At 39.8% G+C, this 12576-nt stretch overlaps 1 protein-coding gene across 3 annotated transcripts in view; it reads left to right on the plus strand.

Moving 5' to 3' along the window:
* Positions 1-12576, plus strand: part of GFRA1 (GDNF family receptor alpha 1) — a 182968-nt gene that overhangs the window by 106434 nt on the left and 63958 nt on the right. For all 3 annotated transcript variants that reach the window (XM_054035432.1, XM_054035433.1, XM_054035434.1), the window contains one exon: positions 10656-10995. In XM_054035432.1, the coding sequence (XP_053891407.1) occupies positions 10656-10995 (340 nt within the window). The remainder of the gene's footprint in view (positions 1-10655; positions 10996-12576) is intronic.

Genomic DNA, 12576 nt, shown 5'->3' on the forward strand with positions numbered 1-12576 from the left:
GTCCCTTTGAACATAACTACTTATACTAAACAATCTGTTCCAATTTGTAGTTAGCTGTGATGCTCAGAGTACTTTCCCAGACCTGAGGAAGAGCTGTGTGTGGCTCAAAAGCTTGTATCTCTCACTAACAGAAGTTGGTCCAGTAAAAGATATTACCTCACCCACCTTGTGTCTCTAATATCCCGGGACCGACATGGCTCAAACTACACTGCATACATCTGGAACTGTCAGTCAGTAAGGGGCCCTCCTCTGATCACCTATCATGCTCATTTCCTCCTCACTTCAGCACAGTCATCAGATGGGGAGGGGGGAGGAGAAGTGCCTTCCCAATCATTGTGGTAGGTTCCTAGACCTCTACTGCTCACTTCTCTGCTCCCAAGCAGCACTTCTTCCCACATATCAGGTTCAATTTCTACCCACCCTGTTTCATTATCAGGCAACCGTTCCCTGAATCGGTCAGCTAGTGTGTAGTTGAGGTACTTGCATTCTAACACTTAATGTTGAGATATTAAAAAAATAGGACCCCTAAGTTAGGCTCGTAGGGAGGGATTTTCAAAAGCACCTAATTGAGTTAGGAGCCTAAGTTCCATTGGGAACTTTTCAAAAGCCCACCCTTGAACTTTAAAGGAACTTTTGAAGTAACTTGGGGACTTTGTACCCCTTCCATTTAATTTAATTATTTATAAATATTTTTATTAAGGCAAAGTTGCAATAAAATGCTAACATACTACATCATACATTACTTACTATTATTTATTCAGGATCAGGTTAATAGTCAAAGAACCTAGCTAAAGATTTGGGCTTGCTGGCTGGGGAGCCCTCCTCCCCGGAGAGTGCTAAAATGACCAAAATTCTAAGTAGCTATCCTCTTTTTGGCTCTTTTCTTGTGTACATACTTGGTGAGAAAGCTTTTCCATTACAAGGACAGGCATATTGTATTACAGTACAATTCCACAGGAGGAGAAGTCACATTTTTGATAAAGTGCAATACAAAGTCTTGCTGGTAACCATAAAAAAAAAAAGTTATCATTCTGTTTAAAATGTAGCTCCTTTACTGGAGCATGAAGTAAGCAGGTCGGGGGATCTCTAAGAAGCTGGCATTGGGACATAAGATGAATCTCTTTAATAATTTCTTGTCAAAATCATCTAATTCCTGAAATCAGTGGCAATTGCTGGATGCTCAGCATTTTTGAAAAGCAAGCCACCCACTTTGGTAACCAAATATGGACTTAGGAACTGTTTTTGAAAGTTTTAGCTTGTGTTCTCCATTTGTTGTATAAAATTGGAGGACTTCTAGCAGGACCGGCTCCAAGGTTTTTGCCGCCCCAAGCGGCGGGGAAAAAAAAAATAGCCGCGATCGCAATTGCAATCGGCGGCACTCCGGTGGCAGCTCCACCGCGCCGCTTTCTTCTTCGGCGGGAATTCGGTGGGAGGTGCTTCCCTCCGAGAGGGACCCGCTGCCAAACAGCCCGACATGCCACCCCTTCCCCTTGGCCACCCCAAGCACCTGCTTGCTGGGCTGGTGCCTGGAGCCGGCCCTGACTTCTAGACCTTGCCTGTTGCAGCAGGTAGAATTCATCCTTTGGACTTCAGCTTCTCCCTCCATTTTGATATGCACACTTTGCTTCCACTCTGTGAATATAGTTTTTTTCTTTTGCGTGAAAATTAATAAGTGTTTTTATTTATTGATATTTGCCCAACATTTGTAGGTATTCACTTTCCATGTGAAACTTTTCACACAGCTCTTGATACATGTTAACAGCTTTGTTGTATAATGAAAATGAAAACAAAGCAAAACTAAAAACAAATGTCAGTTTTGCCAACAAGCCATCCTTGGAATGTCATTGCGGCATTAAAAATATCTGTTTGGAAATTTCAAAATATTACAGCTCAGAGCTGGCCCTGTAGTTGCATATTAGAGCAAATATGGTTCTGAAACTGAACTGAATACAAAAAGTCAAAGAACAGTAGGATAGTATCTGGCATAGTCACATAAGACATAATTAGATTATTAGAATAGTCTGTCTTAAGATGTCTATTACTAAATTGAAATCCAATTATAGTTTTATGGCATTACTGAAAAATGTTTGGATATTTTGCTTGTCTTTGTGAAAGATCATTTCCTTTTAGTATCTGCTCTACTCATATCAGACTTATTTTTCCAAACAAATTTGACCTTAGTTATCTTGGAATCAGCCTTATGTTAAATAAAACATATTTTAATTTTTCATATCAACTACTAAGTATGTTTCTTAGCATTTGAAAGACCACATGAGAAAATAATTTACAAAATAATCCTTTAAATTATAAACATTTGTATATATAATATATTAATGCCATCTTAATAAAATAAAAACATTACTCTGTTTCACTGGTGTAAATCTGGTAAAACTCAGTTGAGCTCAGTGGATCAGTACTATGGATTTATGCCACTGTAAGTGAGAGAAGAATTTGATCCCCGATGTTCATATATAGTGAACATTAAGCTAGTGTGTCTAGAAAAATTGGGGGCCAAATTCTGCTCTCAGTTGAAGTCCATGGAGTTATTCCAGATTTACCCTGAGAGCAGGTCTAGCCCCTACTTTTCAGTAATTGGTACCACTACAGATATAAAGCGGTTGTTAGTGTGCAAAGAGAAGGGCTTAGGAATTTCCTGCATTCCTGCCGTGAGGATTCGAATGCTAAGTTTAAATAATGCATGAACCTAAGATTTGTATAATTGATCATTGTATGATTTATACAGAGTAATTAGAATTAGGTTGAGAGAGAATTTTCAAAAGCCAGTTTCCTGGTAGCCAAAGCCATTAAATAACAGTAAGCTGCCAAAACAAAAATTAGGTGGGAACGTAGCCACAAAGTTCAGAGTGTCTATCCTATATCTGATTTATAACAATCCTCATTGCATCAACATTTACAGTACCTTCTTATTTGTAACCATAAGGACTGCTTGACTAAATCTAAAGATTATTTTTCATGTGATTGTTTAAAACCTAATCAAACATAATTGAAAAACTGCAGAGATTTAATGTATAACAAAAGTAAAAGGTGCAGAAGGTTGAAAAGGTTAATTAAAAATATAATGATTGCATTTACTCAGAACTATTAATTACCTCACATTGATGGTCATGTGACTTGGAAACCATTGACTATAGATATAAATTTTCAGTGCTGTAACATGGTCTGTGTTTTTTTTAAAATGCATACCTGTAACAGGAAAGGATAGGAATGGTCCATATTTGATTTTGGAACCCGTTTTTATTAGGGTTTATTTTTTTAAAGTATTAGCAAAGATTTAGCCCCATATATAGAAGAGCCTATTCAAGTGTTTACAGCAAAAAAATTCCCACTGAAGCGAATGGAAGCTTTGATTGAAAAAGGATTGCAGGATTTGGCTCTTTGATATTTCTAGTCTTCCAGTTTTTCCCCAGAGGAGGTTTACTTACAGCTTAATGCTTAATGGGGTTGTAGGTATGGGAGAAAAAAGGGCAGTAGAAAATTCATCATTATGTAATATAATCTCTCTGAAACAGTGTATATGATCAACAAAGTGAATTCTCAAGTGTCAACAAGCACATTTACATGTAATTTTTACTACGTCACTGGAAAAAGCAAAAAGAAGCTCGAAGGATCAATTGCAAGGGTCACAACCTTGTATTATCTGATTTGCTGTAATATTCATGCATGCTTTATTAGAATGGAACATAAACTTGAAAACTAGGGAGATCAAAAAGGATTGCAATACTAGAGCAAAGAGCTGGAAGCTTTTTCCTGTTTTATTTTGCTGGGGCAGCACTTTAGAGGGAGCCCATTATAAGAGGGAGAACAGTAGTTATGTTAACATGGTAATTAATCAAGGCTGAGGAAAAGAGGAAACAAGTTGTGAATTCAATTCTGCAGTAATAAAAAGAAATGCTGAAAGTTACCCTGTAAATTGGCAAGGCTTGGGTTACCCGTCTCGCACTGTGTCTTGTGAACTTTGTGTGCAGTAAATCTCTTATCATGCAGATGATGTACGTTGTAATATTTTCACATTTTATTCTATATAGCTGCATGTACAATTTCAGTCTTAGTTCTGTCCACTTAGTATCAGACTAAATCAAAACATATAGTGAATGGAATAGCTGGGCAGCATATGCAATAACATAAGGTCATTCTGAATAGTTCAGGGGAAATTAATTAGAAGAGCTCAGCTGAAGCCTTGGTCAGAGCATTCCACACCACAAAACCAGCCTTTAATTCAGTACAGTGCATGAATTGTATATGGAATGACCGGAGATCTCTTCTCCAGAGGGATTTATTTTGTATAAGGTCCTTCTGATGCATAATTCATTCCAGATGCTAGTGTTGTGTTACACACTAGGAGGAACTTCACATCCTAAATCCCTCTAGGTTAGGGTTGAAATCATTGGTGCAATATGTGAGAAACCATGACTGGATCAGTTAACAGCTTCTGCAAGTTTCTTTGTTTAGCAGCTTCTGACTCTGGGCAGGTCTACACTACAGAATTACTTTGGTGTAACTACGTTGCTGAGGAGTGCGAAAAATCCACACCCCATGTGATGTAGTTATACTGACCTAAGTGCCAGTGTACACAGCTTTATGTTGGCAGGAGAGCTTCTCTCACTTACACAGGTACCGCCTTTCGTGGACGTGGCTTAACTATGCTGACGGGAGAGCTCTCTCCCATCAGCATAAAGCGTCTTCATTAAAGCGCTGCAGCTATACCGATGCAGCGTTTTAAGTGTAGAGTTGCCCTTTATCGTATCTCTTCCTCTCTGTATAAGGGGGAAGAGGTAAAACGGAATAATGGGCCAAATTCTTCTTTTAGTTAGACTGTTGTAAATCCAGACTGATTTCTAGTGAATCTAACGGATTTAACCAAGCTTTACTCTGGTCTGACTAAAGTCAAAATTTGGTGGAAAACCTGTATTCTTCAATAGTGCAAGGAGAATTATGTTTCCATAATGTTTCATTCTGTTCATAGCAGGGACTAAACGGTGATCGTGCTCTAATGCAAATATGAATAAAGGCTTTATGGGCTTGATCCCGAATCATTCCGGATAGTGGGAATATTTGCATTGACTTTAATGGGAGTACAATCAAGACCTAAATGAGCACAGGTAACTTTTAAGCATTCACTATGTTGGGATTCCTCCCTAGGCCTTTTCCACTTGGCATATCCAGTATACCTCATCCGGTTCTGGGAGAACACTTTATCCAGTTCTCTGTAATCCAAAAAATCAGTTTGCACTCGTCGCTGAGATTCTTTATTGACATACAGTCAAACTACACTTGAGTTCATCAGGTTCAAATGTAGGGGGTGGGTACAGGGTACCCGTCCAAAGTACAAAATCATTAATCAGCTTATATACACATTCTAAAACAAAATGCCACCTGCGCCTTTGACTGCACATCATGTCCTGCACTCTGTGATTGGCTCATTAGTTTTTGTAGCCAAGCCCCCTTCTAGATCATGAGCTGTTCATGTGTTGCATTACATTGTAGCCACAGATGCAAGCTATCACATATTGCTTACCATCCTGTATCCCTTTTTTCTACTAGCTATATCTTTTACATATTTACAGGGCTACAAAGCTATTGTAAATTCATGCCTTGTTCATTATTCAGGGCCACAGACATGAAACAGACTTAAAAACTATATTCAACTTCATTGTGCAGTAATAAGTCTCCAGACCCTGGTTCCCTCTGCTTCCTTATTCTCCAGATTGCAGGGTAAAACAAAGGGGGCATTATGTAGAGTATGGGCATATCTGGTGTTGCCAAGTCTTACAGTTTTAACATGAGTCTGGTGACATTTGGTGCTTTTCTTAAAGCACAGCTCCTAGAGACAAGTGAGCGTGTGAGAATCTCAGCCTTAATTTTTTTAAAGGTAAGTTTCTAGCCCTCAAGGTTGTAGAAAAAGCATGAAAATGTGACCTGTGTGTGTATTTAAAGGCTGAGAAAGAAGAAGACAAATAGAATCCCAAAATTATAATATCTCATGATTTTTAAAGCAAGTCTCATGATTTTTGGAGACTTGACCCATTACTTCTGTACACTTGGGATTGGCAGTACATTATGTCTGAATAGATGGTGGTTTATTTGCAACCTTTGCATGCCACTGACAAATGTACCCTCACACTTGCTTTTTTGCTCTTATTCCTTCTACAAAATATGAGTAAATTGGTGACTGCGGCAGGATCGGATTCTGCTCCTTTACTTATCCTGCTAGACAGTTTCATCCTTTGGCTTTTACATACAGCACTGTGCCACTCTTCTATGCAGGAACAAGCCCAGAGTAGTCACCAATAACATTTCACAATGTTCCCTTTCACCTAATTAACATTTACTGCAAAGATTGCAGTATTCCCTGTGCTAAGTACACTGAATAGCCTCATAATGCTTACTTGCAAAGAGCAATTGTAATTTTAATGGCAACCACTGTAAATTGCTGTTTATGTACTATAAGAAAATTAATATCTAAGTGTCCATTTTGTTTATTCTAAAATTAATTTTGACACTTAGGTTATCTGTTCTTTGCAAAACACATCTATCAAAGGCAGGGAAATGATCTCAAATGTCCTTTGAGTTTGGTGGCAAAAATTTTAACAGGGGCTCCCAGGCTCTACGGCGCGCTTCTGCCAGCACATCACTGAATTAATGGACTTTAGTCAACACCTTCCTGGACAACCACAAAGCTTCACTAGATGCAGACTGAAAACTAGATGCAAGAAGGATGAAAGACTGACAATATAGGAAAAGGGAAGGATTTTCTGGCCCGAGTCTGTGATACCTGTAATAATGATAAAGAAAGTAAGATGTAAACTATTTGTCTTTTGAACCTAAAATGTAACACATAGTTAATATCTGATAAGAGTTAGATTACTGCTTGTCTTCATAATTTGCATTTCACAAAACAGAGGCTAGCTGAAATTGTGGCCTTAAATGTTACTACCATGCAAATAAACTGCAAGAAATTTTACAGTAAGTACTGTGCTAACTGTTTGTAGTTGCCAAAGGAGTTAAGGATAATTACACGATACTTTCACAATGTAAAATAAAACATAGGTAGGCTCAGTTTGTAAATTTTAAATTAAATATACATGATTTAAAGGCTCAGGAAAATCTGGCATTCATGAGCATGTTTGATTTATATGTTCATATTCAATACAAACACTGATTCTGATTGCATACCACTTTTACGCTAATGTAAGTATTAATTTAAAAAAAGTTGACTACGTATAATATTGTGATAAATATACTGTAGCTGGGTTCACAAGTAGCAAAATAGAAAGGACAAAAGGCAAGTGGCAAAATTCAGGCTGTTGAAGCCTTAAAGTAAAAAAGTGAATCTCTGTGCTATATTGAGAGGTGACACACAGAGTAGTGTAAGTTACAGGTTGGACATAAAATGTATAATGCGTATGAGTGAGTGTAAATATCACAGTAGTTTTCTGAACAATTTATACCCAGTGCAACTTTCACTTGGCATAACTTTCACAACCGTTTTATTATCACTGTGTTTGGCTTATGTACTTTAAGAAAATCATTAAAAATATCACCTTTGATTTTGTCCCCCAAGGTGCTAATCTTTAAAGCACTTTTTAATTCCATAACAGCATTTATCATGTTTTGGACCCTTTACTAAAATAATATACATGATTGTAAACACAATAGAGCAGTATGTTCACATCTTTATCTTGCTTATTTTTAAATAATTCTTTAGACTGTAGTGAATTATGTTTGTGTTGGCATATATCAGTTCAGAACTCATCCACAGATTCATACCAATTGCTTATCCTAGGATATCCTTGTTTAAACAGTTCAGTATAACATTTGCCTTCCAGGCACAAATAAGCATGTAATTACTCTGTAATCACATTGTAATTAGTATGTACTATGCATATATTGCATAATTATATGCCCTACAGATTATGTGGTAATTATACTTGGATTTAGCATATAATTCTATATGCTGTATCACAGAGAAAAAATTTTGAGTTTGGAGTAAAGGTTATAATTATATGCTGATGTAGTACAACATTAACATTATTATAATGTTAAGATTATCCAAAAAACAAACGTTTGAAAGTGATGAAAATCGTTGTTATAGTTTGACATGCAACCTGAACTCCGTGGTGCTGGCTACTGTCTCCTCAATGGCAATACTGGCATATTTTGGTTTAGTATCTCTTCCAAGGATTCTGGAATAATTAAAATTATGTCCTTTTAATTAAAATATTATATATTCTATGGACCTGTCACAACTTGCTTCATCTGCATATGGAATTAGCTTTTCAAAAAACTGAGCTCTTGCTATTTATATACTTGTATGGCTTCATCCCCATAGTATCTGAGCACCTTAAAAACATTAGTTTGTCTTCACATATCTGTCAGATCGGGAGCTATGTTATCCCCATTTTACAGATGGGGGAAGTGAGAGAGAAAAAGATTTAGGTGACATGCCCAAGGTCTCACTGTAAGTCGGTCAGAAAGTTGGGAATCAGCTTCAGATCTCCTAAGACCCAGTCCAGTATCAAACAAAAAACCTCCCTTCCTCTCTAAACTAAGTATATGTGGTCTGGTGTAATATGACTTGAGTGATAAGGCCTGATTCTAATTTCACTTGCACTAGATCAACACTCTTGTGTTTCCAGTGAGTGTAAGTCAGATCAGAATCAGGCTAGTGATGCTGAAGGCCAATTTTCAGTCCAGTGGTATAAATCCAGAATAACTCCAATGAAATCACTGCAGTTCTGGATTTACACTACTATAAGGGAGATCTGAAGTTGGTCTGTATCGTGTATTATGTTTTGACCATACTATCTCTCATCTAGATCTAGTGTTTAAACTTCAGACATTGAATGAATGTAAGACCTGATTGGTCCCTCTGGTTTATAGTGGAATGTTGTATCTGTATAGGTTTTGCATTTTATGAGGAGGATAACACACAAACAATGATGATCTATTTACTACACAGGAAAGTGGGATGAAGAAAGGCTTGGAATGTGCAATGTAAAATTATTCTACTGTGACTAGAATATATACCTGGACTGAAAATAGATCTAGTGTTTGCTACTTTTGTGTTGGCTCAGGCTTCAGAGATGTAGGTATGGGAGATGGTAGTGTAATGTCTTGTTTATTTGTATCATACTGCCACTGAGTGACTGGCCCTATAAAGGCTGATGAGTCTCAGCCTCACTTGTGCCACAGTCAACGCTCGTCCCCCGGTGGGTGGAAATGAAGAGGGTCATGTGACCCAATCATGCATTTGGAGTACAAAAGGCTCTGAGAGAAGAGAGATTTCAGCAGCAGCCTGGAGAAGGCTGCTGTGGGCTTCAGGAGCAGGAAGGCTCCTCTTCCAAAGTAGAATGAAAGCAAATTCCACAATCCCAGAATTTGGCTAGTTCTACCTCGGAGTAGCTTGAAAGACTCCAAGCAGTAGGACGTGTGAGGGGCTTGATGAAGAAGGAAACGATCAATATATGAACTTTTGAGTATTTTATTCTGGAACTATGTATGGTAATAAACCAGTCCAAGCTATTGCCTACAAGAAAGCCTTTGTGAATTACTGAGGAGCCTTGACACTGAGGCAGAGATGCTGCAGGCCATCCCATGCTCTGGAGGCAGCGACCCTATTACAATTTAAGAACTTGTCACATTATTTTGCTGTTCATGCTTGCAATTGAAATGATGCATAATGGGGAGTTGTGACTGTGTTTCTTAAATCTACAGTGCTGGGTGGGTCCTGACTATTTATGGCAGTTAAAATTATTTGTCTACCCTTAACTCCAATTTTCTTCATTGTTGAATGGTTGGGTTTTTTAAAACTTTAATATTCAGATAAATTTTACTAAATTTGCATAATGTATAATTCCTTAGAACTTTCACAGTTACCTTATTGAAGTTTTCAGTCTGTGCATTTCCATAGCTTTGTATCCTTGTGTTAGCCTGTGTCTTTAACACTGACTGTAATCACCATAGACTTTGTAAGGTTCAGGGTGCACCTATGGTCCTTTTAAGATTATCTTGCTAGTTCTGTAGAGGTGAGCATGAAGCTTACAAGGTGTGTAGGATGGGCTTACAGAGCTCATAAGCGTTTGACTGCACATGCTAACCTTTCAAGTTCTGTGGACTATGTACCTTGTAAACTCTGTATTAGTAACCATGTAGTCTGTAAATTCTGCAGAATGAGCATATAAACTTTTTAAGGGTTGGGCAGTATGGTTGGTGGTGTGGTTATTGAATGGTAGTTATAGAGTTTTTGGAGAAATGACTAAAAAGTAACCTGAGTTTTAATGTGTTCTTTCACAGTGGACAGTTTTTTCCATGTTGCAACTCCATTGATTTTAATGGCGTTACACCAGGGATTAATTAGCCCAACATGATTTTACTGTATTTGTTTTACAAGGAAGATAAAGTGCAATGCTTCTGACTTTAGTCATCCTTCATTTTCCACCATTATAATTTTAACATATGCTCGTGCACTTTCTCTCTCATTAAATTATGAGCCAAAGAAACATAAGAGGTGGACACATTTTCTGGCAGCTAAGATTTCTTAGCTGACAAATATATGCTCAAAGTCTCATTAACTGTGAAATAGATACAAACATTGTAACACAATATAAACCCAATATATTTCTTATTTTTTACAGTGGAGCCAGCACTTTCAAAGGGGAACAACTGTTTGGATGCAGCAAAAGCCTGTAACCTAAATGATACCTGCAAGAGATTCAGATCTGCTTATATAACCCCCTGCACCAGCAGTACGTCTAATGAAATCTGCAACAAGCGGAAGTGTCATAAGGCTCTCCGGCTATTTTTTGACAAAGTTCCCCCAAAGCACAGCTACGGGATGCTCTTCTGCTCCTGTCGAGACATAGCGTGTACAGAAAGGAGACGGCAGACTATTGTTCCTGTGTGTTCCTATGAAGACAAGGAGAAACCAAACTGCTTGAATTTACAAGATTCCTGCAAGAAGAATTACATCTGCAGGTAAGATAGCACATGGCAGTGAAGTGATTAATGAGGTAGCAGGGAGAACCTTTGGAGCTGCTGAAATTGCCAAGACTCCAAATCAGAATTTCCTCCAGGGAACAGGACAGTCGGGGGCGGGGAGAGGGAACTTGACATCTTCAACTGAACAACAGAAGTCTGCATCTGGTTACAGTATCTGTTTTCTCAGAAACTGTAACTACTCACTACATGATGGAATGATCTTTTACCCCCCTAGGAAAGATATAAAAACAGAAATCTCTTTCCTACAAAATTTTGTTGGAAACCTTTCCTTTCCGTGTCTTCATGAAATGATGACTTAGAATATTTTTTCATAGCTGACAAGCTGCAAGAGATGATGGGAAATTTTAATAATATTTGAACACTCTAACATTGCTTATGAATAGTAGTGTAACTGTTAGTGCAGGGGTGGGCAAAGTTTTTGACCTGAGGGCCACATCTGCATGGGGGAATTGCATGCAGGGCCATGAATGGGGCAGGGGGTTGGGGTGTGGGAGGGAGTGCGGGGTATGGGAGGGGGTGCAATGTGCAGGAAGGGCTCAGGGCAAGGGGTTGGGGCACAGGGGGGGTGCAAGGTGCGGCGGGGGTTCAGGGCAGGGGCTTGGGGTCCTGGCTCCGGCCCGGCACTGCTTACCTGGAGTGGCTCCGGTGTGGGGGCTCAGAGCTCCCTGCCTGCCCTGGCCCTGTGTCGTGCCGCTCTCGGAAGCGGCCAGCACTACGTCCCTGTGGCCCCTGGGGAAAGGTGGGGGGCACAGGACTCCGCGCGCTGCCCTCACCTGCAGGTACTTCCCCCGAAGCTCCCATTGGCTGCAGTTTCACATTCCCGGCCAATGGGAGCTGCGGGGGACGGTCCCTGCAGGCGAGGGCAGCGCGCGGCGCCCACTGTGCCCCCCCTCTCCCAGGGGCTACAGGGACGTGGTGCCGGCCACTTCCAGGAGCGGCGCGGGGCCACAGGGGTGGCAATCCTGCGGGCCGCATCCAAAGCCCTGATAGGCCAGATCCGGTCCGTAGGCCGTAGTTTGCCCACCCCTGTGTTAGTGGATAACAGCCATAGCCAGGACCTTATTCACTTCCCTAGCATGTAGATTGCTCATAGGGTTTTTCTACACAGGGTGGGAATCCTTCCTCTCAGGGTGTGGATCTGTTCCTGCTGCAGTAGGCTTGGGACTGTTTTGTTCCCCCTCAGTATCCCCACAGATATCTGTGTTTGACTGATGTATTGGTAGTTGTTGATCCACTGGTCCCACTCCCAGCCCTCTTCCTCCTCTGTGTACCTGGGCAGTGGGTGTCCCCAGAGGACATCGCTTTGCAGGGCAGAAGGGGTCCTCATGCCTTGAGCAAGCTCCCTGCACTGGTTCTGCTGCACACAGGGCCTTCTGTGCCTCTAGGAAACCTCTTACTCCCAGTTACATTCTGTATGTTTATATCAGAAAGCCATTGTACTAATGCCGTATTTTAAAAGCTATACACTAGATTCTCATTAATTGCCAGTGGGTAGATCCCAATGTGTATTGCCCAAATGTTGTGAATTAGCAATGAAAACAAACATTTTAAGAAGTC

Source organism: Malaclemys terrapin, chromosome 7, assembly GCF_027887155.1.
Source record: "Malaclemys terrapin pileata isolate rMalTer1 chromosome 7, rMalTer1.hap1, whole genome shotgun sequence".
NCBI lineage: Eukaryota > Metazoa > Chordata > Testudines > Emydidae > Malaclemys > Malaclemys terrapin.